Source organism: Atractosteus spatula, chromosome 3 (genome assembly GCF_055471065.1).
Source record: "Atractosteus spatula isolate fAtrSpa1 chromosome 3, fAtrSpa1.hap1, whole genome shotgun sequence".
Lineage (NCBI taxonomy): Eukaryota > Metazoa > Chordata > Actinopteri > Semionotiformes > Lepisosteidae > Atractosteus > Atractosteus spatula.
In genome coordinates, this window is record NC_142708.1 from 67389496 (window position 1) to 67414294 (window position 24799).

The 24799-nt window shown below is 53.3% G+C and overlaps 1 protein-coding gene across 1 annotated transcript; it reads right to left on the reverse strand.

The window, feature by feature from the left end:
* Positions 1-879: 879 nt before the first annotated feature.
* Positions 880-24463, reverse strand: atp1b2a (ATPase Na+/K+ transporting subunit beta 2a). Its single transcript, XM_088909816.1, has 7 exons — positions 23833-24463; positions 11364-11492; positions 10064-10168; positions 9028-9233; positions 7962-8018; positions 6911-7006; positions 880-5341 (listed from the first exon to the last, which is right to left on the reverse strand). The coding sequence occupies exons 1-7, from the start codon at positions 23942-23944 to the stop codon at positions 5174-5176; spliced, it is 873 nt and encodes a 290-aa protein (XP_088765942.1). The 5' UTR covers positions 23945-24463; the 3' UTR covers positions 880-5173.
* Between the last annotated feature and the right edge of the window lie 336 nt (positions 24464-24799).

Genomic DNA, 24799 nt, shown 5'->3' on the forward strand with positions numbered 1-24799 from the left:
CCACATGCACCCTCCCCTGAGGCATCACAGCGGTCACTGACGCTGTCCACACGCACCCTCCCCTGGGGCATCACAGCGGTCACTGGCACTGTCCACACGCACCCTCCTCTGGGGCATCACAGCGGTCACTGGCACTGTCCACACGCGCCCTCCCCTGGGGCATCACAGCGGTCACTGGCACTGTCCACACGCACCCTCCCCTGGGGCATCACAGCGGTCACTGGCGCTGTCCACACGCGCCCTTCCTTGGGGCATCACTGCTCCAGCCACACAGTCCCCATGGCCATCACACCATCATACGCAGGTCACTCCACCCCACAAACTCCCAGCACTCTTGATGCTCTCCTGTTCATCTCTCCACAGGGAGAGGAGGAGCTCTCTGCTGAGGGCACCTTGTGCCTCTCTCTCTCTCCTGAACACCACTTCCTCTTTCTCCCACATTACCAAGTATCCATCCATCTTCTTACCACTTCTTCCAATTCTGGGTCGCGGGGGAGCTGGAGCCTATCCCAGCAAGGGGTGGGGGGGGGGTGGGACGCAAGGCAGGGTACACCCTGGACAGGACACCAGTCCATCACAGGGCGGACACACAGACAGAAACACACACTCTCACACCAGGGCCAGTTCTCCCAGAAGCCAATTAAACTACCAGCTTGCCTCTGGACTGTGGAGGGAAACAAGAGCACCTGCAGGAAACCCACACAAACATGTGGAGAACATGGCGACTCCACACAGACAGCACCCCAGGTCAGGACTTGAACCCAGGGCCCCAGCACTGCGCCACCGATCCACCCTCCCGGAGAACCGTCCGGATAAAAGAGAAGATCCTCTGTATTCCTCTTCGCTCTCCACGGTCAGAAATAAGCAGGACGCAGTGGGTTTTTAAACACAAAATCCTTTTATTTTCTTTTTTTTGGATTTCACTTTTTATTTTTATTTCTCTTTTAGAATCCAGCAGTTCAATAACAGGCATTAAATATCGTATTTCATGTAGTTTTTCATTTATTTCATCTTATATGTTTTATATACGTATATATATATGTTTTCAAAAGAAAAGAGGAGGAAAGGAACAGGATGACTTGGGGTGGGAGACAGGGGGTGGGGTGGGGTGGGGGGAGCAGCCGGCACTGGGGTCTCATCCCCCCTCTCGAATGCCATCACTGGTGGATCACACCGCCGCCACGCCACGCCACAGTCACCGGACTGCTGCTGAAGCCCACTAGCCCAGAGTTAACACTAGGTTCGCCTGTGGGGAACGAGTCTGTCAGTTCTGCACTGATCTCAGAGAGAGAGAGGGAGGGAAGAGGGAACGACAGAGAGAAGGAAATTGGACAGACAGAGAGATGGAAAGAGTAAGGGGTAGTGTCAGTGTGTCTCTGTTTCAAGTTCGGTATTGAGCGGGACGAAATCAAATCGGGTCCAATTTTATGGAAATGGAGTTTAGACTGGCATGTGTATCGACCTTCTGCCGGGGACGTCTGAGGCAGACCCTGCATTTCGCACGGAAGGAGATATGGTACTGCTGTGCTAGAGCCGGCTCCCTTATGTGCTCGGTGTTGTGCCATCTGTGTCTCCTCCTGTCAATGTGATGGGGGTTTTACGAAGAGCGTCCCACGGGCTGCCCAGGGTTTGGCGCATTGTCGCCGCCCTGGTGGTGGTGGTGGGTAGACGGGCAGGCAGCAGGGGCTCCACTTGTTCAGTGGTGCTGGAGATACAACTGGCTCTGTTTCTCTCCAGCTTGCCGCCCCGGCCTGTGGCCGAGGAAAAATGCTGCACCTCCTCTCTCGGACAGGACCCAGCGGTCAGTACTGTCCCCTGTCCAGGAGAGCTGGGGAGCTGACCGCAGTGTCCTGGGCTGCAGGTCCCAATCAGAGTCCCAGTCTAACCCTGCCTGCACTCCCCCCTCTCTCCGAGCTGAGCTGGCTCAGGGCTGTAGCTCCTCTCTCCTGTCTGAGCAGTAGGGCTCTGCCACACCCCTCTCCCCCCCCCCCCAGGTCTCCAGGTCTGTCCTGGCCTCAGAATGGGAGACGCTCCTCACTCAACTCCCCCCCCCGACTTCTTGAGCACTGCTGGAAAACCGTCGGCAGAAACTGACGGCCTCCACCTTCGGTTGGAATTTCGACAAAAAAACAATCTCTATATTTTTCCCTACGTGTGCGTGTTCGTCCCGTCTCCCGCGATTCTAATCTAACAAAACACACCGATTAAAGCCGCGCAGAATATATTGCTTCTATAGATGCTCCGGGGCCCCCCAAAATAACTCGACGACAAGAAGATAAAAAAGATCAAGGTAATAAATATCGACCGATGGGCGAGACGTTGGACGTGATTCAGAGAAATGTGATATGTGACAGCTGATACGTGTCCTGTTCTTCAGTTGCCTCTTGCAGTTTGCTTGTACAGCCCTTCCACACTGTGTCACCTGGGCTGCAGGAGTCCCTGATGCATCCCAGAGCTTGCACATGTCCACCACCAGGGGGCGGCACCACTTCATTCGATGCGAGGCTAGTGTAGGGATTCGGCTTTGCAGGTAAACTGACCCCTCTGACAGCTCTGTTAGGTCCCACGCCAAAAATGACAGGCCAAGAGCTCCCACAGAAAATGACAGAGGGCACTTCACAAAGAATGAGTTTCAGTGCCCCCTGGTGGTAAAGCCACAAACTCCAAGGCCTGTTCACTGTGCACTGTCAATTCTGTTGACTTACATCTTGGAGTTGGGGAATGTATTGAGATGTCTATGGAATGTCACGGATAGGACCTATAGATTCCTGCTGACCGCGCCAGTAACTTGCAGAAGGATACTTCAGGAATCACACATGGATATATTCTAGGACAATGCTCTACAACAAACAACAAACTCCTACACTGTTCAAAACAATCTGTCACAATCAATCAGTCAATAAATAAACTAGCAAAAACAAATAAATAAGTAAATAATTCACTGGCTCCAATAAGTATCTGTACAAGCGTTATAGAGTATACACAGTACCTATGTATCAGGTGGGCGAACACTAACAAGAATTTCTGGATATATATACCTCATTTGCAGCCATTAAAGAGACTGTACAGATACACACCTGCTGCCCAGACACCTATAGGAGACACAGTATATACATACCTGGTGTCCAGACACCTATAGGAGACACTTGTACAGTATATACACAAACCTGCTGCCCAGACACCTATTGGAGACACAGTATAAACATACAGTACACCTGGTATCCAGACACCAATAGGAGACACGGTATATACACACACCTGCTGTCCAGACACCAATAGGAGACACGGTATATACACACACCTGCTGTCCAGACACCTATTGGAGACACTGTATATACACACACCTGCTGTCCAGACACCTACAAGAGACATTTGAATATACACACACACCTGGTGTCCAGACACGTAAAGGAGACACTTGTATATATACATTCCTGGTGTCCAGACACCTATAGGAGACACAGTATATACACACAGCTGGTGTCCAGAAACCTATAGGAGACGCTGTATATATACAAACCTGGTGTCCAGACACCTATAGGAGACACTGTACATATGCACCTGGTGTCCAGAAACCTATAGGAGACACTGTGTACTGTATATACACACTTGTGTCCAGACTCCTATAGGAGACACCGTATATATACACACCTGGTGTCGAGACTCCTATAGGAGACACTGTACATATACACACCTGTGTCCAGACTCTTATAGGAGACACCGTATATATACACACCTGGTGTCGAGACTCCTATAGGAGACACTGTATACACACGCACATGTGTCCAAACTGCTGTAGGAGACACTGTACATATACACACCTGTGTCCAGACTGCTGTAGGAGACACTATACATATACACACCTGTGTCAGGACTCCTATAGGAGACACTGTATACACACGCACCAGTGTCCAGACTGCTGTAGGTGACACTGTATACACACGCACCAGTGTCCAGACTCCTATAGGAGACACTGTATACACACGCACCAGTGTCCAGACTGCTGTAGGAGACACTGTACACACACGCACCAGTGTCCAGACTGCTGTAGGAGACACTGTATACACACACCGGTGTCCACTGATGCCTGGAGCCAGTGGACACAGGTATTTAGGGAAAAGTTTCTGTCTGCACACTCAAACGCACACAAAGCAGGTCTGCAGACATGGACAACAACGGGTTTGCGCAGTACAGGAAACAAGCAGAGGCACTGGAGCTGTGCAGCGTGGAGCACAGAGACAATGGCGTGGGAATCCGTTGGAAAAATGGGAACGACAATGGAGCAAAATCCCTCCACTCTCCCTCTCTAGTCCATAGGCGGGAATATCCCGCTCTGTCCAGTGCAAATTAATACAAAACAAATATATATATTTATCTGCTTTACACATTTAGAAACGATCTATACATGACATACATCTCCCCACAGAATAACCCAGGACAGGCCAAGCTCCAGTATTCCTCCAGGATGCAGATTTATGGACAACTTTGCTTTGCTCCAATCACAGACCAGGAACATTCAACAACACAGCCCGTGTCCACGGCTCCAGCATCCCTAAGAATTCCCATCCCAGCCAAGAAATCCCAGTCCTGTGGGGTAACGTACGCATGTACACATACACACATTTATAGATATGTTCTCTTTAGGTAATGCAATGATTTTTTGGGGGGTAAGGTTGACTCATGGTGGGGGGGGGGGGGGGGGAGTTGGGTGGAGGGTCGCATTACAGGATACTGTCATTCGGCAACAGTCCATCGACAAAGTCGTCAGTGCATGTGTGTGTGTTCTTGAGGTTTTCTTTACAGCTTCCAACTGTAACACAGCATGTTTTGATAGGAATATATAGAGCCCTGCTTTATTAAAAAAGATCCCGCCAAACCCGAATTCTAGTGCGTCCCCTCCCCAACATCCGAATTCCCCATGAGAATCTGTCTCAGGCCATGCAAGATCTGCACAAGCCCCAAGCCGTGCCCATATACGGTACTGGTGTGTTAGTGTCTGCTCTCATTCCGTGCTCTGTGTTGTGTCTTTGTGTTGCACTGTCCCTGTGTTGTAGGCTGATTGTTTTAATACAGCGTGGCTCTGCAAATCTCTCAATTTGTACAGATCTACATTAGTGTGTGTCTTTGTGAGTGTGTGTGTGTGTATGTACTTGTATGCGTGCTTCTGGGCAAATTAACTCTTGTTGATCCTTAACTTGAAGGAGACGCGACCGGCAAACTTGTCACGCTGTTCCGCGTCCACCTTGATGTCTCTGGCCACGATCTTACACTCCACGTTGACGTCGCTGTTGAAGGTGATGTTGAGGAACTTCACTGCCACCAGTGGCTGGGAGTAGTTCACCTGGGAGAGGAGAGAGGGAGAGCACGTGCTGGTCATGGACTCTGCTTTGGCAACAGTAATGAATCGGTCATGCCAACAAAGCTCTTGGAACTTGAACTTGAGAGAGAGGAAAGAAGAGGCGAGAGGGAGGAGAAAGAGAGGGAGACAGGAGAGAGGAGAAAGGGGAGTGGGAGAGAGGACACAAAGAGGGAGGAGAGAGGAAGAGGATAGAGGGAGGAAGGAGTGGAAGGAATGAGAGAGGAGAAAGAGTAAGGAGAGAGACAGATTGAAAGAGAGCAGGGAAGAGAGTGAGACACTGAAAGATCGAGGAAGGAGAGACATAAAGGACTCATTAGCCCTGCAGACGTGTCAGTGAACTGTACTTTGTGCTTTTAATCCCTGAAGTGGAAATACTGGAGCCGTTCTGAAGGCTCTCGCGATGGAACATGGCTACCACGTGGGATTTCATTCATGCTCAGAACTCACTCCGGCAGCTCCTTGAGAGCCCAGAATCTCACTGGCGTCCACACCCAGGGAGAGCCCGTTCAGGGACTTGGGCACCTTCTTTCAAAAATCAGAACTGCTCCCTTTTTCAAAGCAATTTCTAGCGAGCGGCTGTTTGACTGTAGATCTCCTCCAGTTGTTACCTGAGAGAAACCAGGGTGTCGGTTTCAACACCACATCCGGACGACGTGTTCCACACCCCCACCTTCCTTTGTGTAAAGAAATGCCCCCTGCTTTCCGTTTTAAAGGCACTCCCAGGGTTTCCAGGGGCTTATGGGGGTCACAGTTACATCATCCCATCACTTTGGATAACCACTTCATCCAGTTCTGGGTCGCAGGGGAGCCGGAGCCTATCCCAGCAAGCATTGAGTGTAAGGCGGGGTACACGCTGGACAGGATGCCAGTCCATCACAGGGCAGACAGACACAAACACACACACTTATACCAGTGCCAGTTTTCCCAGAAGCCAATTAACTTACCAGACTGTCTCTGGGAGGAAATGCACACAAACAAAAAGAGAACATACAGTACAAACCCCACAAAGACAGCACCCCACAAATTGATCCCAGGGCCCCAGCCCTGCTAGGCAGCAATGCTAACCCCTGCACCACCATCTTCCCCTTGCAGTTACCTTTTTAAAAAAAACACAAAGATCTGCAGCTGGTGCATTCTGGGTGAGGCACCTTTCTCAGGGGTACAGCAGCAGTTTCCCATCTGGAATCAGAACAAGTCCAGAGGTCCTGCCCTCTGCTCCACACCGCCGCCCTACTGGTCTCAGGCAGGGATTGCGCAGTCCTGCAGGGCCTGGTGTGTCTGCAGGGTCATATTCCAGCTCCGCTCTGTAAACAGGCCCCAGTCTGCTCGTTATCGGCTTAATGGGCCCAGTTTACCAGCTTCTCCCAGACTCTTCCTGGGGCTATTCACCCGGTTCTGGTTCTGTGAGGAGACCTGGGATTCCTGCAGGCACTCCGGGACACAACAGGTCCCCCAGGGACCAGGGACTGGACAGCTCTGGGAGTTTCAGGTTTCAGAGCACAGTTAAAGTTTCAGAGGGCAGAACCGGCGGAGACCAGGGCACGGACCCACCTGGGCTTTCTTGCCGTAGTAGGGGAAGTACATGAGGTTGAAGGTGCCGTTGGGAGGGAAGTATGCCAGCATCCCGATCTTATCCGAATCTTCCTTCTGTGGGGCAGGAGGGAGAGTTACAGTCAGGCAGCAGGAGAGGTGTGTAGGTGTGTGTGTGTGTCGTCGAACTGGAGGTGTGTATGTGTGTGTGTCGCCGAACTGGAGGTGTGCGTGTGCGTGTGTGTGTTGCCGAAATGGAGGCGTGCGTGTGTGTTACCGAAATGGAGGTGTGCGTGTGTGTGTGTGTGTGTGTGTGTGTGTGTGTGTGTCACCGAACTGGAGGTGTGTGTGTGTGTGTTGCCGAACTGGAGGTGTGCGTGTGTGTGTGTGTGTGTGTTACTGAACTGGAGGTGTGTGTGTGTGTCGCCGAACTGGAGGTGTGTGTGTGTCAGTTGCTGAACTGGAGGTGTGTGTGTATGAGTGTTGGGCACTGGTCGGATGAACCCCAGGATCCCCACTAGTGCTCTACACAAGCAGTGCGGCCCAGAGAGGGAGAGGGGGATGGGCATGCACCTACTGGAAGAAGCCAGCACTACAGTGAACCCTAAATCTAGGCTTGACCCGAGGTTAAAGGTCACTACTAAAGGTTATAGCTAAAGGTTACTACTGTGCTGTACATAGCCATCACCCTGCTAGCCCTAATCCTGACCTTTGACCCTTGACCCTGATTTTCGACTCTCCCCCTCCCTCCCTCCCTGGCATTCTTACCCATTCATCTTTGCCAACTTTGTACCTCTGTGAAGCACAGAAGGCGAGAGCAACAGACGCCAACAACAAAACAGACAAAAGAACAAAAAGAACAGAACATGAGAGAAACGAAGGGCTGAGAGGACATGGAGATCCATGGTGCAGCCCGACAAACGAAAACACAGCGGAATGACAGACAAAAGTGATACCAGGGGTCGGAGGTCGGAGGTCGGGGGATGACTGGAGGAGGAGGAGAGGAGGAGTGAGGGATGGAGGGGGGCAGAGTGAGCCAGGAGAGAGAGGGTAGACAGAGGGAGACACTCACCTTGGCTCCGCAGGTAACATATGGAGACTCTCCGCTTCCCGGCTTCATCCCGATCACCTGGAACACATGCAGGGAGTGAGTCAGGCACACAGAGTTTACTGTAATCCCTCCCACCCATTCCTCTCCTCCTTTCCCACCTCTGATCTTTCCCTCCATTTAATTCACCTGTCACTCCCTCTCTCCTGCTGACCTGACCTATCAATTCAATTCAAACAGCTTTATCAGCAGGACCAACAAATTACAGTGTTGCCAAAGCATATACAATAAAGACAACATCTACAGACATTTACAATTTCAACATACAGCATAAGGAGCATTACTGAGAGACAGGCTCACTGTTCCTCAGGCTGGGACAGGAGATCCAGTTGAACCGAGTTCCCTCCTCCCTCTCCCAGTAGGATTAGGACCTGTCCTGATTCTGGCAGGAGTGGGAATTCTGGGATCAGATTTGTTATTTTAGGGAAGAATGTTTGTCTAATCCCAGAGTATCTGTCACAGTGCAGTAGGAAGTGCACCTCTGTCTCTATTTCTCCCTGCTGGCAGTGGGAGCACAGCCTGTCCTCTCTGGGCAGCCAGGTCTGCCTGTGTCGCCCAGTTTCTGTGTCCAGTCTGTGGTCACTGAGCCTGTACTTCGTCAGTGTCTGTTTCTTTTTGCTGTTTCTTATCTTGGTCATATATTCTGCTAGTGTGTACTGTCTGTTTAGGATTCTGTAGCATTCCAGTTTGTCTTGTTTGTGTTGTCACCCAGTGGGTGAGGTAGTGTTGTTCGGCTTGTGTTGTGTTTCGGTTGATTATGATTCGTGCTGTTTTAGCTGTGCTGTCCTGAGGCTGGCTGGTGTCAGTGGCTGAGGGGCTCTTGGCTCAGCAGGGCCGTGTGGTGGTTGGAGTTTTGGTCACTTCTTTTTACATGTAGCCAACATGTTACTGCTCTTTTCTACCCTGCGCCCTCTCTCTTCCTTCTCCTCCATCCCCCTCTTTCTCTCCTCCTTTCCACCCTCTCTCCTCCTCCTCCCCCCCATCTCTTCCTCCTCCTCCTCTCCCCCCGTCTCTCCCTCCTCCCCCTCACCCTGTTCAGTTTGATGAAGACGCAGGGTGTGCCGTTCTGGTAGCCGTAGGTCCTGTCCTCCAGGCCGGAGCAGCTGCCCAGCTCTGTGCGGTTGAACTGGCAGGAGCGCTTGGGGTTGTTCCGCACCTCGCCGCTGTCCTCCTGGATGAAGTACTGTCCCGGGGTGCAGTGGTCATTGTTGGCCACCTGGATACTGTTGTTGTAGGCTGGAGAGAGACCAGAGAGCAGGGGCGTTCAGACACTGTGCTGAGGGAACCAGGAGCACACACCCTCGCTCTCACTCTCCACTCACTCTCCAGAGGAACACACACCCTCACTCTCACTCTCTACTCACTCCCCAGGGGACCACACCCTCACTCTCACTCTCTACTCACTCCCCAGGGGACCACACCCTCACTCTCACTCTCTACTCACTCCCCAGGGGACCACACCCTCACTCTCACTCTCTACTCACTCCCCAGGAGCACAGACCCTCACTCTCACTCTCTACTCACTCCCCAGGGGACCACACCCTCATTCTCACTCTCTACTCACTCCCCAGGGGACCACACCCTCACTCTCACTCTCTACTCACTCCCCAGGAGCACACACCCTCACTCTCATTCTCTACTCACTCCCCAGGGGACCACACCCTCACTCTCACTCTCTACTCACTCCCCAGGGGACCACACCCTCACTCTCACTCTCTACTCACTCCCCAGAGGAACACACACCCTCACTCTCACTCTCTACTCACTCCCCAGGGGACCACACCCTCATTCTCACTCTCTACTCACTCCCCAGGGGACCACACCCTCACTCTCACTCTCTACTCACTCCCCAGGAGCACACACCCTCACTCTCATTCTCTACTCACTCCCCAGGGGACCACACCCTCACTCTCACTCTCTACTCACTCCCCAGGGGACCACACCCTCACTCTCACTCTCTACTCACTCCCCAGAGGAACACACACCCTCACTCTCACTCTCTACTCACTCCCAAGAAGCACACACACACTCTCACTCTCTGCTTCGCTCCCCACACCAGGACTCACGGGCAAGGAAGCTGTCCAGTGCAGTGATGTAATCATCCCAGCTCTCCGTTTTGGCAATATCATAGACGATCTCCAGGGCCTCACACTTGGGCCGGATCATCAGTCCTGTACAGAAGGCACAGAGGGACAGCTCAAGTCAGAGCACATGCTGCAAGATCACTCTTCCATCAGCTTGTCACTCTGCATATCAGTGACAAGACTCTAGACACACTGATCTATCAGGATACAAACATACAGTATCAGTGTGCAAGACTAGACACACTGATGTGTACTGTATGCAGTATTCTACACCAGTAACAATTAGTGCACTATTCTATACCAATGTCTGTCAGTGTACTGTTCTACATCAGTGTCATTTAGTATACTATTATACACCAGTGTTTGTCAGTGTACTGGTCTACACCAATGTTTGTCAGTGTACTGGTCTACACCAGTGTCTGTCAATGTACTGGTCTACACCAGTGTCTGTCAGTGTACTGGTCTACACCAGTGTCTGTCAGTTCACTGGTCTACAGCAGTGTGTCAGTTCACTGGTCTACACCAGTGTCTGTCAGTGCACTGTTCTACAGCAGTGTGTCAGTTCACTGTTCTACACTAGTGTCTGTCAGTGCACTGTTCTACAGCAGTGTGTCAGTTCATTATTCTACACTAGTGTCTGTCAGTGCACTATTCTACACCAGTCTCTGTCTGTGCACTATTCTACACCAGTGTCCGTCAGTGCACTGTTCTACAGCAGTGTTCGTCAGTGCACTGTTCTACACCAGTGTCCGTCAGTGCACTGTTCTACACCAGTGTCCGTCAGTGCACTGTTCTACACCAGTGTCCGTCAGTGCACTACTCTACAGCAGTGTCTGTCAGTGTACTACTCTATAGTGGTGTCCGTCAGTGTACTGTAATACAGCAGTGTCTGTCAGTGCACTATTCTGCACCAGTGTCTGTCAGTGTACTGTTCTACAGCAGTGTCCGTCAGTGTACTGTTCTACAGCAGTGTCTGTCAGTGCACTATTCTACACCAGTGTCTGTCAGTGCACTACTCTACAGCAGTGTCTGTCAGTGCACTACTCTACAGCAGTGTCTGTCAGTGCACTGTTCTACACCAGTGTCCGTCAGTGCACTACTCTACAGCAGTGTCTGTCAGTGCACTACTCTACAGCAGTGTCTGTCAGTGCACTACTCTACAGCAGTGTCTGTCATTGTATTATTCTACATCAGTGTCTTTCAGTGCACTATTCTACAGCAGTGACCTTCTCAGGAAGGTCACTTCTCCAGGCACTCATCAGTGCTTAAGGCAGCAGTGTACCTGGGGTGGCCAGCCGGTCCTGATAGGTGGGCTTGTAGTCGTCCACAGTCTGCAGCAACACCCACATGGTGAGGCAGAACAGGCCAGTCAGGAAGGTGTAGAAGACCAGGTAGAAGACCAGGATGAGGGCTGTGGAGAGACGAGAGCACACCTCTTGTCATGATTCATGACAGCTGTATGATGACTCCGATATGCAATGCTAGCAGGCACTAGGGGGCGCTCTGCTGCAGTGGGTGTCCAGCTCTGGTCCTGGTGGGTGGGCTTGTAGTCATCCACAGTCTACAGCATCATGTGCATGATGGGTTTAGGGTTGTTGGGTCTCTTAACCGGCTAACCAAACAAATTAATGGCCTGACTGGAGCAGTCTACTGTCCCTGGCCTGCTCCGATAGAGAAACTGCTTGTGTCCCACCAGTGTGCACAGGACCATTCACCGTCCTGCAACACACTCCCCTGGGGAATCTCAGCCTTGAACCTTCAACCCCTGGAGTCTGGAGTCCATCCTGCACCGCTGGAGCCACTTGGAGCCCCCCACTGTTTCCTCCATCCACCCCCACCCCCTGTGGAGTCCAAGCACGCCGCTGACCGCATGCCAGGACAGACCCACTAAAGCTGTAATCCTCTGTAATCTGGAGCCCGCCTGGTCACTGCCTCCCCCTCACCCCGCGCTCTGCTCAACCCAAACTTCTGGACAGATCTGAGGGGGAGGGGATAGGCACCAGCTGGCCTAGTCCCCCCCCGACAAATACTCACACTCCTGACAGGGTGTCCCTCCTCCCACTCTCACTCTGTCATCACTTCCTGTCCCAAACTCACACACACATACCCCTTGAGAGGGAAGACATGCTGTTTGGTTTATATAGGAGTTGTTTCCACTGTGGGGACACCAGTCTGGAAGGAGGTGCTGTCTTTGTGGGACATTTTCTCTCATGATGAATAGGATTTGACAGTAATATATCAGAACACTGAAACGCATGAATGCACGCACACACTTGTGCATAAACCCAAGCACAGACGTGCAGGCACACACCCTTGTGCATGGGCACAAGCACAGGCGTGTAAGCACACACTCTTGTGCATGGGCACAAGCACAGGCATGCAGGCACACACTCTTGTGCATGGGCACAAGCACAGGCATGCAGGCACACACTCTTGTGGATAGACACAAGCATAGGCAGACACACATGGACACAAGTACAGGCAGACACACACACCTACTTGTGCATAGACACAAGCACAGGCAGACACACACCCTCATGCATAGACACAAGCACAGGCATACACACACACACCCTCGTGCATAGACACAAGCACAGGCAGGCACACACCCTCAAGCATAGACACAAGCACAGGGCAGTGTGCACCCATCACAGATGAACAGCAGGAAGCCTGTCCCAGCACCATGCCCACTGACACACCAGGGCCTCTCAGCAGTGGGGCTCTTCCTCGTGGTTGGACATAAAGGCCCACCCCTCAGCTCTTCATTGAGGCAACGCTCCCCAAACAGCACACTGCGCCCTCTGATGGACAGCAGCGTGGGTAGTGCCCCCTTAGTGTGTTGCTACAGTACATGGGTCCTGCAGTTCCACACATCTCATTTACATGATTAAACCCGGAACTGACCTAATTGAAGGGCTAATCTGGACTCTTGGATTGTTTTCAGTTCCTCGGCATGTTGGGCTCAGCCTAGAACAATAGTGTTATAAAAAACCCGAGCTCTCCAGCTCCCTAGCAGAAAAGAACAACTTCACAGCTCCCAGTCAATAGCTTGTTAGTTCACTTAAAGATTCTACGAAGTAACAAGCTGAGCTGGAACGAAAACCTGCAGGTTTGGGGACAGATTACGGGGAACCCAGCCTCACTATCACAACACTGTTTTCACTGCCCATCTGTTTCCAGCAGGCTGGATCTTTTCTATCTAGTGTGGGCACACACACACACAAAACAAACACACACAACACAACATACACACAATCTACTCATACAGCCTACACATTCACAACACGCAACCACACAAAACATACACGCAACACACATATACGCATACAACAAACACACCGTAAATACACACTCGACAAACACACACAAAACAGCATCCTTTCTACCCCCCCACCCCCCCATCTCTGCCAAACAAGAACAAAAAAATTAATCCAGGATTGCAGGTCTGGACAGAGTCCAGATTAATTATCAAAGAACAAGAAGAAAGAGATTTGTGGAGGAGAGGGCGGGGTGCTGGGGAGCTGGGGAGCTGGGGGAGGGGCTCGGGGATTAGGGGCAGGAGGTCAGGGGATTAGCTGAGAGCAGGTTTGCGTTTTCGGAGAATCAAGGTGGCGGCAGTGGACACGTCACACCGACAGGGCTCACAGACGAGCAGGAGGGGTCAGAGGACTCACTGGGCTGTACTGCACTTTTACCCTGATCTCACTGGGCTATACTGCACTGTTCTGCACTTTTACCCTGATCTCACTGGGCTGTACTGCACTGTTCTGCACTTTTACCCTGATCTCACTGGGCTGTACTGCACTATTCTGTGTGTTTACCCTGTTCTCACTGGGCTGTACTGCACTGTACTGCACTTTTACCCTGATCTCACTGGGCTGTACTGCACTGTTCTGCACTTTTAGCCTGATCTCACTGGGCTATATTGCACTATTCTGTGTGTTTACCCTGTTCTCACTGGGCTGTACTGCACTGTTCTGCACTTTTACCCTGATCTCACTGGGCTGTACTGCCCTGTTCTGTGTGTTTACCCTGATCTCACTGGGCTGTACTGCCCTGTTCTGCGCTTTTACCCTGATCTCACTGGGCTGTACTGCACTGTACTGTGTTTATACCCTGATCTCACTGGGCTGTACTGCACTGTACTGTGTTTATATCCTGATCTCACTGGGCTGTACTGCCCTGTTCTGCGCTTTTACCCTGATCTCACTGGGCTGTACTGCCCTGTTCTGCGCTTTTAACCTGATCTCACTGGGCTGTACTGCACTTTTACCCTGTTCTCACTGGGCTGTACTGCACTGTACTGTAATTTTACCCTGTTCTCACTGGGCTTTACTGCAGTGTACCCATCTATACTCTACTTTCACTGGGCTTTACTGCACTGTTTTGATTTTTACCTTGTTCTCACTGAGCTGTACTGCACTTTTACCCTGTTCTCACTGGGTTTTGCTGCACTCTACTGTGTTTTTACCCTGACCTCACATGGCAACTGTACTGTACTGTGCTTTTACCCTGATTTCACTGGGCTTTACTGCGCTGCACTGTGCTTTGCGTTTACCTCGATTTCACTTGGATGTACTGTACTTTTACCCTAAAATCATTGTGCTTTACTGCACCTTGTTGTGCTTTTACCCTGATCTCCCAGTTTGTAGACTAACCTACTGTGGTTTACAACCCTCAACAGTGCTTTTACCCTTATTTCACTGCTCTTTACTGTGGTTTTATCACAGAATACCGCAGTGACACAAAGGGACATTAGACAGTGCTGTGTTGCTCTGGGTAGGAGTGCAGACAGGGCTCAGTGCATTATGTACATTTGTAAGCTCCTCTGAACCTCTTTAGTTCAGAACACAGGAGATTATGATGAGACTTGATTCAGGCTTTTCCAATCCTGAAAGGTTACTGACTACTGTAAGTCGACCCAGAGGACGGATTCGGGATCAAGAGAAGCAAGGATCCAAGAACACAAGCGGAAATAAAGAAATGGGAATGATCGCGCTCCTTTACACCAAGAGTGGGTGGGGTGGGGTGTTTGGAACAAGCTGCCAGCTGTGGGATACAGGAAACAGCTTTTCCTTTTGCAGGTGTTGCTAGAGGCCTGTGGACAGGTAGGCTGTGTTGCTGGAAGGGTGCGGTTATGCCACAGCACAGGAGTGCGCAGGCTGCTTCGGGAACTGCAACATCGCGGGGCCGGAGTTGGGGGACTCTGCCCCCGGAGACAGGAACCCCGCCTGGCCCAGAGGCATCCCCACGAAGTCACGGCTCTTCCAGGGGCTCACGGCGACGCCCCACGAGTGCGTGTGAAGACACGGCGCAGGAAGACAGAGAGAGGGGAGGAAGGGGCTCTGTCCTGCATTTCGATGTGTGTCTGAACTGTCGGGCCCGAGGCGTTGTCACTTCCTCTCCGGTGCACCGGTGCTCCCTCTCTCTCTCTCTCTCCGGAGAATCTGTTGTGCTGCAGCAGAGCAGAAGGAATCGGAATGAAAGGGTGCCATTCCTCGCTCCCTCCATCTCTCCTTCCTCTCTTGGGCCCTTGGCTACAGCAGCCAGCCCTCCCTCTCTCTCTAGGACACTTACAAGTCAGAAAAGGCCATCTGGCCCATCTCTTGATCTCATTCAGCCGTTTCGTGAGAGAAGCCAGGGTATCAGTTTTAACAATGGGGCTGGGCTGCTTGATCCACGCTCCTAGCACTCTTAGTGTAAAGAAGTCCTCTCGTCCATCTCACTCGGTTGATGGGCTGGAATCAATCTGAGGATCTCCTTCAGAGATTCTCATTCTCTTAATGTAAAGAAGTCCTGCCTGGAGGATCTCATCCAGTCGTTTCTTGAGAGGTGCCAGGGTATTTGCTTCACCAACACAGAAGGGCAGCTGGTTCCACTCTCCCACCACTCTTTGTCTAAAGACTTTCCTCCTGTCCTGCCTGGAAGATCTCATCCAGTCGTTTCTTGAGAGGTGCCAGGGTATTTTCTTCTACAATGCAGCTGGGCAGCTTGTTCCACTCCCACACCACTCTTTGCACAAAGTCGTGCCTCCTGTTCTCAGTTTAAATATGGCGAACAGGTGCTTTCCATCTGTGCCCTGTGATTCTGAAATGCACTGACATCTCCGCTGGGGTGGCTGTGTCAGTGCCTCGAGGGTATTTTGCAGTGTTCGGTCTTTGTGTGGAGTGGAGCTGGGGGAGTGCTGGCACATGGCTGCAGCTGTAGGGGAGCAGGTCAAAGGTACAGGATCGCCTCTATGGGGTTAAACCCCGAATTAGACCGCATGCTGCCCCAGACTTTCTGCTCTGACATGTAGCCTCTCTCTCCATGTCTCTTCTTCTGTCCCTCTGTCTCTCTCTCCAGTCTTCTCTCTCTCCTGTCCTCTCCAGTCCTCTCTCAATTCACTTCAATTCAAGGTGCTTTATTAGCATGACCGATGTCTCTGTCTCCAGTCTTCTCTCTCTCCAGTCCTCTCCCTCTGTCACTCTCCAGTCTTCTCTCTCTCTCCAGTCCTCCCTCACCCCTTCTCTCTCTCCAGTCCTCCCTCACCCCTTCTCTCCCTCCAGTCCTCTCTCCCTCTCTCTCTCCAGTCCTCCCTCTCTCCCCCTCTCTCCAGTCCTCCCTCTCTCCCCCTCTCTCCAGTCCTCCCTCTCTCCCTCTCTCTCCAGTCCTCCCCCTCTCCTGCCTGGCGCAGGGCGACTGCAGGCTTTTTTAACCTAATTTGCCCTGTGTGTCCCTGCAGCCTGCAGCCTCTCTCCAGACTGCCCACATCAATTATTCAGCTCCTGCAGAACTGACACATCCCTCCCCCTCTCCTTTCCTCTCAACAGGCCGACCTCAGCTAAATCAGCGCGGGTTCCCTGCTCTGCGAGACTCCAGCCTTTCCAGGAAGATCCCTGCAGTCCCTGAGGCATTCTGCAAGCTCATCCAACACTTTCCCAGTCTGTCCTTTGGGATTCCACCATGGGTCACTGCTGATTCCACAGGAGACTGGTTTCCCCCACACCTTGCACCACGTTCACCTCCCTTTTACCCTGGATTACACCATTTCTACACTCATTTACTCTGCTTTTACCCTGATACACTATGTTCACCTCCCTGTGCTTTTAGCTCTTATTCATTGTGCTTTTACCCTGATTGACTGTTTACCTCCCTGTGCATTTACCTTGATTTACGGGGCTTTTACCCTCATTTACTGTGCTCTTACCCCGTGTTCACCTCTCTCTGCTTTTACACTGATTTACTGAGCTTTTACCTTCATTTACTGTGTGCGCCTCATTCTTCTTTTTACCTTCATTTACTGTGCTTTTACACCGTTTGACTGTGTTAACCTGTTTCTGCATTTACCTTGATTTACTGTGCTTGTACTCTGACTGTGTTCACTTCCATCTGTTTTTACCCTGATTTACTGTGCTTTTACCTTGATATTCTGTGTTCACCTCCCTCTGCATCTACCCTGATTCAATGCGTTTATCCTGATTTACTGTGCTTTATACCCTGATCTCGCTGTGCACTGGAGGCAGGCAGGAGGTGCTCCACTTGTTCAGTGATGCTGGAGAGACAGAGACAGCTGCATAGAGGGGGCAGGACTCTGCAGCTCCTCTCAGTACTGTCCCCTGTCCAGGAGAGCTGGGGAGCTGACCGCAGTGTCCTGGGCTGCAGGTCCCAATCAGAGTCCCAGTCTAACCCTGCCTGCACTCCCCCCTCTCTCCGAGCTGAGCTGGCTCAGGGCTGTAGCTCCTCTCTCCTGTCTGAGCAGTAGGGCTCTGCCACACCCCACAGACACCCCCCCTCGAGGGGGGCACTGCAGTACGAGAGACTGGAAGGAGCTATAGAAACATAAGATGGTGCCCTTCTGCTCTGTGATATAGCAGCTGACAAGCTCCAGCCCTGTCGTACTGCGTTAGCCTGGTCTGCGATGGGAATTAAGACCCAAGTCCCTCTACATACTCTTTCCACAAACCTTACACATGCGCTACACTCACCTTAACTACAAATTCACTACACCGCCCGACACACACACCAGAACAACTCGTTACTCACTCCCTCCATACTGTCTGCTTGCCTGAGCTACACACGGGCTACACACTCAGACACCATATTCACTGAAAGACCCTTAATCTGGATTGGGGTGAGAGATCGAAGATGAGGCCTTCCTGCACCTGTATAAATAGCTGTTTGCTCATTGAAAAGGTTTTAATGAGCAGGCTTAATGAGCTTAGCTGTCCTGCCAGGATCAGAGTGGAGAGTCTGAGGGGAGGATAGGGCATCCTGGACACTAGGAATGAGTCCTTGTGAAATATTTTGGGGGTACAGGTAATCCAGCAGCTCTCTACCGGCACTGCACTGTGACAGCTCACCTTGCATTCCCGCACGCTTCCCAGTTAGCCTTTGACCCCAGTCTATTCAATGCTGCTTCACACTCTCCCCTGTGCTCAGTATGAGGGTTTCCTGGCCAGAGCTACCCCGTCTTCCCGCCATCAGTTATGTCTTGGTTTTTGGCTTCCTGACCCTGGTTTGTTCTCCGACTGCGTCTCCTGGTTTTGTTTTGGTACTTCGACTATCGTTCTGGCTTCGACTCCCGGCTTCCTCACGGCTCACGGCTCCGCTTCCGCCTACGCCTCTGAAGATCGTCCTGATTATTCTGCACGGGGTCCTCGTCAATATTCCATAACACCCACTGCAGAATCAGTCCATGTCGGTCAGCCACGTCCTGCTTTAAATTGCATGGTGCTCTCCAGTTCTCCCTGCCGGTGCCCTGGGTCACACTGTAGAGCTGGGATAGGTCTGGATACACTGACACAGCCCAGTCACAGGGCTCTAGACTCTCACAGTCCCTGTGGAGTCCAGCACACTGACACAGCCCAGTCACAGGGCTCTAGACTCTCACAGTCCCTGTGGAGTCCAGTACACTGACACAGCCCAGTCACAGGGCTCTAGACTCTCACAGTCCCTGTGGAGTCCAGCACACTGACACAGCCCAGTCACAGGGCTCTAGACTCTCACAGTCCCTGTGGAGTCCAGCACACTGACACAGCCCAGTCACAGGGCTCTAGACTCTCACAGTCCCTGTGGAGTCCAGCACACTGACACAGCCCAGTCACAGGCCTCTAGACTCTCACAGTCCCTGTGGAGTCCAGCACACTGACACAGCCCAGTCACAGGGCTCTAGACTCTCACAGTCCCTGTGGAGTCCAGCACACTGACACAGCCCAGTCACAGGGCTCTAGACTCTCACAGTCCCTGTGGAGTCCCGCACACTGACACAGCCCAGTCACAGGGCTCTAGACTCTCACAGTCCCTGTGGAGTCCCGCACACTGACACAGCCCAGTCACAGGGCTCTAGACTCTTACAGTCCCTGTGGAGTCCAGCACACTGACACAGCTCAGCCACAGGGCTCTAGACTCTCACAGTCCCTGTGGAGTCCAGCACACTGACACAGCCCAGTCACAGGGCTCTAGGCTCTCACAGTCCCTGTGGAGTCCAGCACACTGACACAGCCCAGTCACAGGGCTCTAGACTCTCACAGTCCCTGTGGAGTCCCGCACACTGACACAGCCCAGTCACAGGGCTCTAGACTCTCACAGTCCCTGTGGAGTCCAGTACACTGACACAGCCCAGTCACAGGGCTCTAGACTCTTACAGTCCCTGTGGAGTCCAGTACACTGACACAGCCCAGTCACAGGGCTCTAGACTCTCACAGTCCCTGTGGAGTCCAGCACACTGACACAGCCCAGTCACAGGGCTCTAGACTCTCACAGTCCCTGTGGAGTCCAGCACACTGACACAGCCCAGTCACAGGGCTCTAGACTCTCACAGTCCCTGTGGAGTCCAGCACACTGACACAGCCCAGTCACAGGGCTCTAGACTCTCACAGTCCCTGTGGAGTCCAGCACACTGACACAGCCCAGTCACAGGGCTCTAGACTCTCACAGTCCCTGTGGAGTCCAGCACACTGACACAGCCCAGTCACAGGGCTCTAGACTCTCACAGTCCCTGTGGAGTCCCGCACACTGACACAGCCCAGTCACAGGGCTCTAGACTCTCACAGTCCCTGTGGAGTCCAGTACACTGTCAGCCCAGTCACAGGGCTCTAGACTCTCACAGTCCCTGTGGAGTCCAGCACACTGACACAGCCCAGTCACAGGGCTCTAGACTGTAACAGTCCCTGTGGAGTCCAGCACACTGACACAGCCCAGTCACAGGGCTCTAGACTCTCACAGTCCCTGTGGAGTCCAGCACACTGACACAGCCCAATCACAGGCCTCTAGACTCTCACAGTCCCTGTGGAGTCCAGCACACTGACACAGCCCAGTCACAGGGCTCTAGACTCTCACAGTCACTCTGGAGTCCAGTCACTGACACAGCCCAGTCACAGGGCTCTAGACTCTCACAGTCCCTGTGGAGTCCAGCACACTGACACAGCCCAGTCACAGGGCTCTAGACTCTCACAGTCCCTGTGGAGTCCAGTACACTGACACAGCCCAGTCACAGGGCTCTAGACTCTCACAGTCCCTGTGGAGTCCCGCACACTGACACAGCCCAGTCACAGGGCTCTAGACTCTCACAGTCCCTGTGGAGTCCAGTACACTGTCAGCCCAGTCACAGGGCTCTAGACTCTCACAGTCCCTGTGGAGTCCAGCACACTGACACAGCCCAGTCACAGGGCTCTAGACTCTCACAGTCCCTGTGGAGTCCAGCACACTGACACAGCCCAATCACAGGCCTCTAGACTCTTACAGTCCCTGTGGAGTCCAGCACACTGACACAGCCCAGTCACAGGGCTCTAGACTCTCACAGTCACTCTGGAGTCCAGTCACTGACACAGCCCAGTCACAGGGCTCTAGACTCTCACAGTCACTCTGGAGTCCAGCACACTGACACAGCCCAGTCACAGGGCTCTAGACTCTCACAGTCCCTGTGGAGTCCAGCACACTGACACAGCCCAGTCACAGGGCTCTAGACTCTCACAGTCCCTGTGTAGTCCAGCACACTGACACAGCCCAGTCACAGGGCTCTAGACTCTTACAGTCACTCTGGAGTCCAGCACACTGACACAGCTCAGCCACAGGGCTCTAGACTCTCACTGTCCCTGTGGAGTCCAGCACACTGACACAGCCCAGTCACAGGGCTCTAGACTCTCACAGTCCCTGTGGAGTCCAGCACACTGACACAGCCCAGTCACAGGGCTCTAGACTCTCACAGTCACTGTGGAGTCCAGCACACTGACACAGCCCAGTCACAGGGCTCTAGACTCTCACAGTCCCTGTGGAGTCCAGCACACTGACACAGCCCAGTCACAGGCCTCTAGACTCTCACAGTCCCTGTGGAGTCCAGCACACTGACACAGCCCAGTCACAGGGCTCTAGACTCTCACAGTCACTGTGGAGTCCAGTACACTGACACAGCCCAGTCACAGGGCTCTAGACTCTCACAGTCCCTGTGGAGTCCAGTACACTGACACAGCCCAGTCACAGGGCTCTAGACTCTCACAGTCACTGTGGAGTCCAGCACACTGACACAGATCAGCCACAGGGCTCTAGACTATTTCTTCACCACAGTTGTTTAATGGGTGAGAGCATGAGAACACAGGTTGTCTGTCTGTTGCACAGTCCACATGTGGTCATCGCTTGTCACAAGGAATCCCTGTCCTGAATCGGTCAGTGAACAGAGTTCTGGTATTTAGCTTAACTTCTCCCCCTGGAGGAACGGGTTGATTCAGAGCTTTTAAAGGGATCGGCAGAGCAGCCCCTCTCCCTCCCCCTGTACTGCCCTCCTCTTCCCCTTCTGCCCCTCTACCTCAACCTGTACTGCCCCCCTCTCTCTCCCCCTGTACTGCCCCCCTCTCTCTCCTTACTGCCCCTCTCCCTCCCCCTGTACTGCCCCTCTCTCCCCCTGTACTGCCCCTCTCCCTCCCCCTGTACTGCCCTCCTCTCCCAGAGACGCTCCTGACAGACGTCACTCATCTGCAGAGGGAGAGCCGGGGGAGGGAGACTCCTGAGTGAATAACCCTGTGAGTTTAATGGCAAAATTCAATTAAAATGTGAATTATTTATTTGGCGTGCAACAGTGGCTACACCAGGCACACAGTGTTATAAGCCAGAGAGAGGAAGAGAGGGACAGGGTGGAGACAGAGAGGGACAGGGAGAGAGAGAGGGACAGAGGAAGATGGAAAGAGGGAGAGAGAGAGAGTGATGGAGAAAGGGAGAAAGAGAGAGGGACAGAAGAAGATGGAAAGAGGGATAGAGGAAGAGAGAGACAGAGAGAGAGAGGGACAGAGGAAAATGGAAAGCGGGATAGAGGAAGGGAGAAAGAGAGAGTGATAGAAAGAGAAGGAGTAATGGAGAGAGGGGGACAGAGAGAGCGATGGAGAGAGAGAAGGAGTAATGAAGACAGGGAGAGAGAGGGATGGAGACAGTGAAAGAGAGAGAGAAGGCAGCACAGAGAGTCCAGTCACCCTCGGTTTTAGTCAAAGGATTAGCAACTGCAAAGCCATTAAAAGGCGCAATTTCGAAACTGCGACATGTCGTCTTTCCTTGCTCAGCACGGGGACAGCGCACTGCTGACGACGCTGGAACCAGCCGGAACATCAGCTCTCTCGGAGCAGAGGCCGGACACGGAGTGACCCCTCCACTGTCATTCACACCGACACCTCGACAGGATCTGGGTTTGCTTCAACAGCCCACGAAGAAGCCTTCCGCTCGCTCCGCGAACCGCCCCGGGCTTGAGGGCGGGTGTGTGTGAGAGAGACACGGAGACAGAGGTCCAGTCCTCCCTCCTCTTCACGCCCGAACCGGGGGTCCTGCCGAGGGGCCCCGCGTCACACCCGCGCGAAGCGGCGGGACCGACGTTACACCGCCGGTTTGTCCCCGTGACGTGTCCCGTTGCCAGGCTCGCGCGTTCCCAGGACGCGGGGCGCGCGGCGTCTCTGTCCATCTGTCTGTAGGCGGCTACGTGCGACTGTCCCCCCCCCCCCCCCCAAAGAAAAACACCACCCGCCAAAAACTGCGCCCGGCGCCGGCTGTGGTGCACATTCCCGCGGGTGTCCACGCGAATACGAGCCGAGTGTGGGGAAGTCTTGGTATCTGGGCGAGAGAGACAGATGAGCAACTGGGAGGGGGGGGGAGGGTAGCGAGGAGCGGGGGGGCGATTTCATAATCCGCATTAAAGAGGCCCGTCGAGCCCAAGAAAACCCATCAGCGCTTTAGCAGATAATTAACAAACTGGCATCGACCCCAGGCAGCAGCCTCGCGGGGGGGCTCGTGTCCGAAGAGCGACGAAGCGACCGGTCGATGAACGAGCTCGTCGGCGGAGAGGAGCCGCCGGCTGCGAACAGAGGAGAGTGCCGCAGTCCCTCTGCAGACCTGCCGGCACTCTTCGCTCGCAGCGATCATCGCAGCCCGCAGCCCGCAGCCCTGCCCGAGGACCCCGCGGAGCTGCGGGCTGAGCGGCGGCTCCAGCCCTCTGCAGTCAGGGTGCGCGTCCCCGATTCCGCCCCTGCGCCGAGGCGGTGATGTCCGCAGCCTGGAGCACAGGCGGACCTGCGCCGGGACAGACGGACGGACCGGATTCCCAGCCCGAACCTGCCCGCGAACCCGCCTGTCGGTGCGTGAGGGAGACAGGGACAGACAGACAGAGTGAGAGAGTGCGAGAGAGAGAGGCGAGCCGGGCGTCAGAGGGAGAGACAGGCAGACGGAGCGAGAGAGAGAGAGAGAGAGACAGGCGGGGAGGGAGGGAGAGAGACAGACGGACAGCGAGACAGACTCACCCCAGCTGCTCGCCGTCCGGCCGAGAAACTCGTGCGTCCTCGGGTTCCACACGAACCCCTTCCACTCGTCCAGCACCTGTCCGCAGGTCTTCTTGTCCTTCTTGTTCGACATGGTGGCCCCGCTTGTGCTCTGGCGGGGTGTCTCTCAGCGACGGCGCTCCGGGGGGGGTCAGTTCCAGCGGCAGTCTCTCCCTCTCTCTCTCAGCCCCCGTGTTCCCGAAGAGGCGCGGGGTCTACACCGCGGACAAGCGCGTCCGCTGGCGGCACCAGATAACACCCCGGAGCCCGGTGTGACAGCTGCAGTCTGGGGCTTCACAGCCTGCGGTTCAGGGACTCGCCTGGGGTCGCTGCCTGCAGTTGAATACGAGATAAGCAGCTTGCTGTATTTTTTCAACGGGTTAAAAGGAACTATTATTACACTAGGATTATGAGAGGTCTGTCAATGTCTTTCTCGCTCCTCCTTCTTTTCTGCGTTCACCGGTAGAAGGTGACAGCAAACCCCGAAATATATATGTATATAAAAATAAAAACACCCTCAATCCGCAATCCTGCACCTTAAAAGCCCTCCCCCCCCTCCAAGGTCCGGTGAGCACAGAGCCGGCTTTCCTTACGGAGATCAGGGATACTGCGGTAAAAACGCGACTGGCTGTCTATTTAAAGCGAATCCGTCTCCGCAGCACCTCCCCGGAGCCCCCTTGGCCAATCGCTGACGACCAATGCCGCTTGTCCCGCCCACCGCACCATGAAAACTCATTCCAGACATCAGACTGGACTCCTCTGAGTGACAGGCCGGCTGTCCAACCGGCTGCGCTCTCCCTGTGGCTCGGTGCGCTCCAGTCTTCCAGCCGCTGGTGCTAAGCTACTGCTCTTCGGTGCAGAGCTGGAAGAGTATTTACTGCAAAAGAATGTTAAACGTTTATCATAGTTACATATTATAACAGGACTGTTCTGTACTGGGACTGTAGCC

Coding starts and splice junctions, on each gene's coding strand:
- atp1b2a (XM_088909816.1), bottom strand. CDS start 23,944: ATGTCGAACAAGAAGGACAAGAAGACCTGCGGACAGGTGCTGGACGAG. Junction 11,493..23,832: donor CCGGACGGCGAGCAGCTGGG/GTGAGTCTGTCT, acceptor GTCTCTCCACAG/CCCTCATCCTGGTCTTCTAC. Junction 10,169..11,363: donor GGACCGGCTGGCCACCCCAG/GTACACTGCTGC, acceptor CCTTCTGTACAG/GACTGATGATCCGGCCCAAG.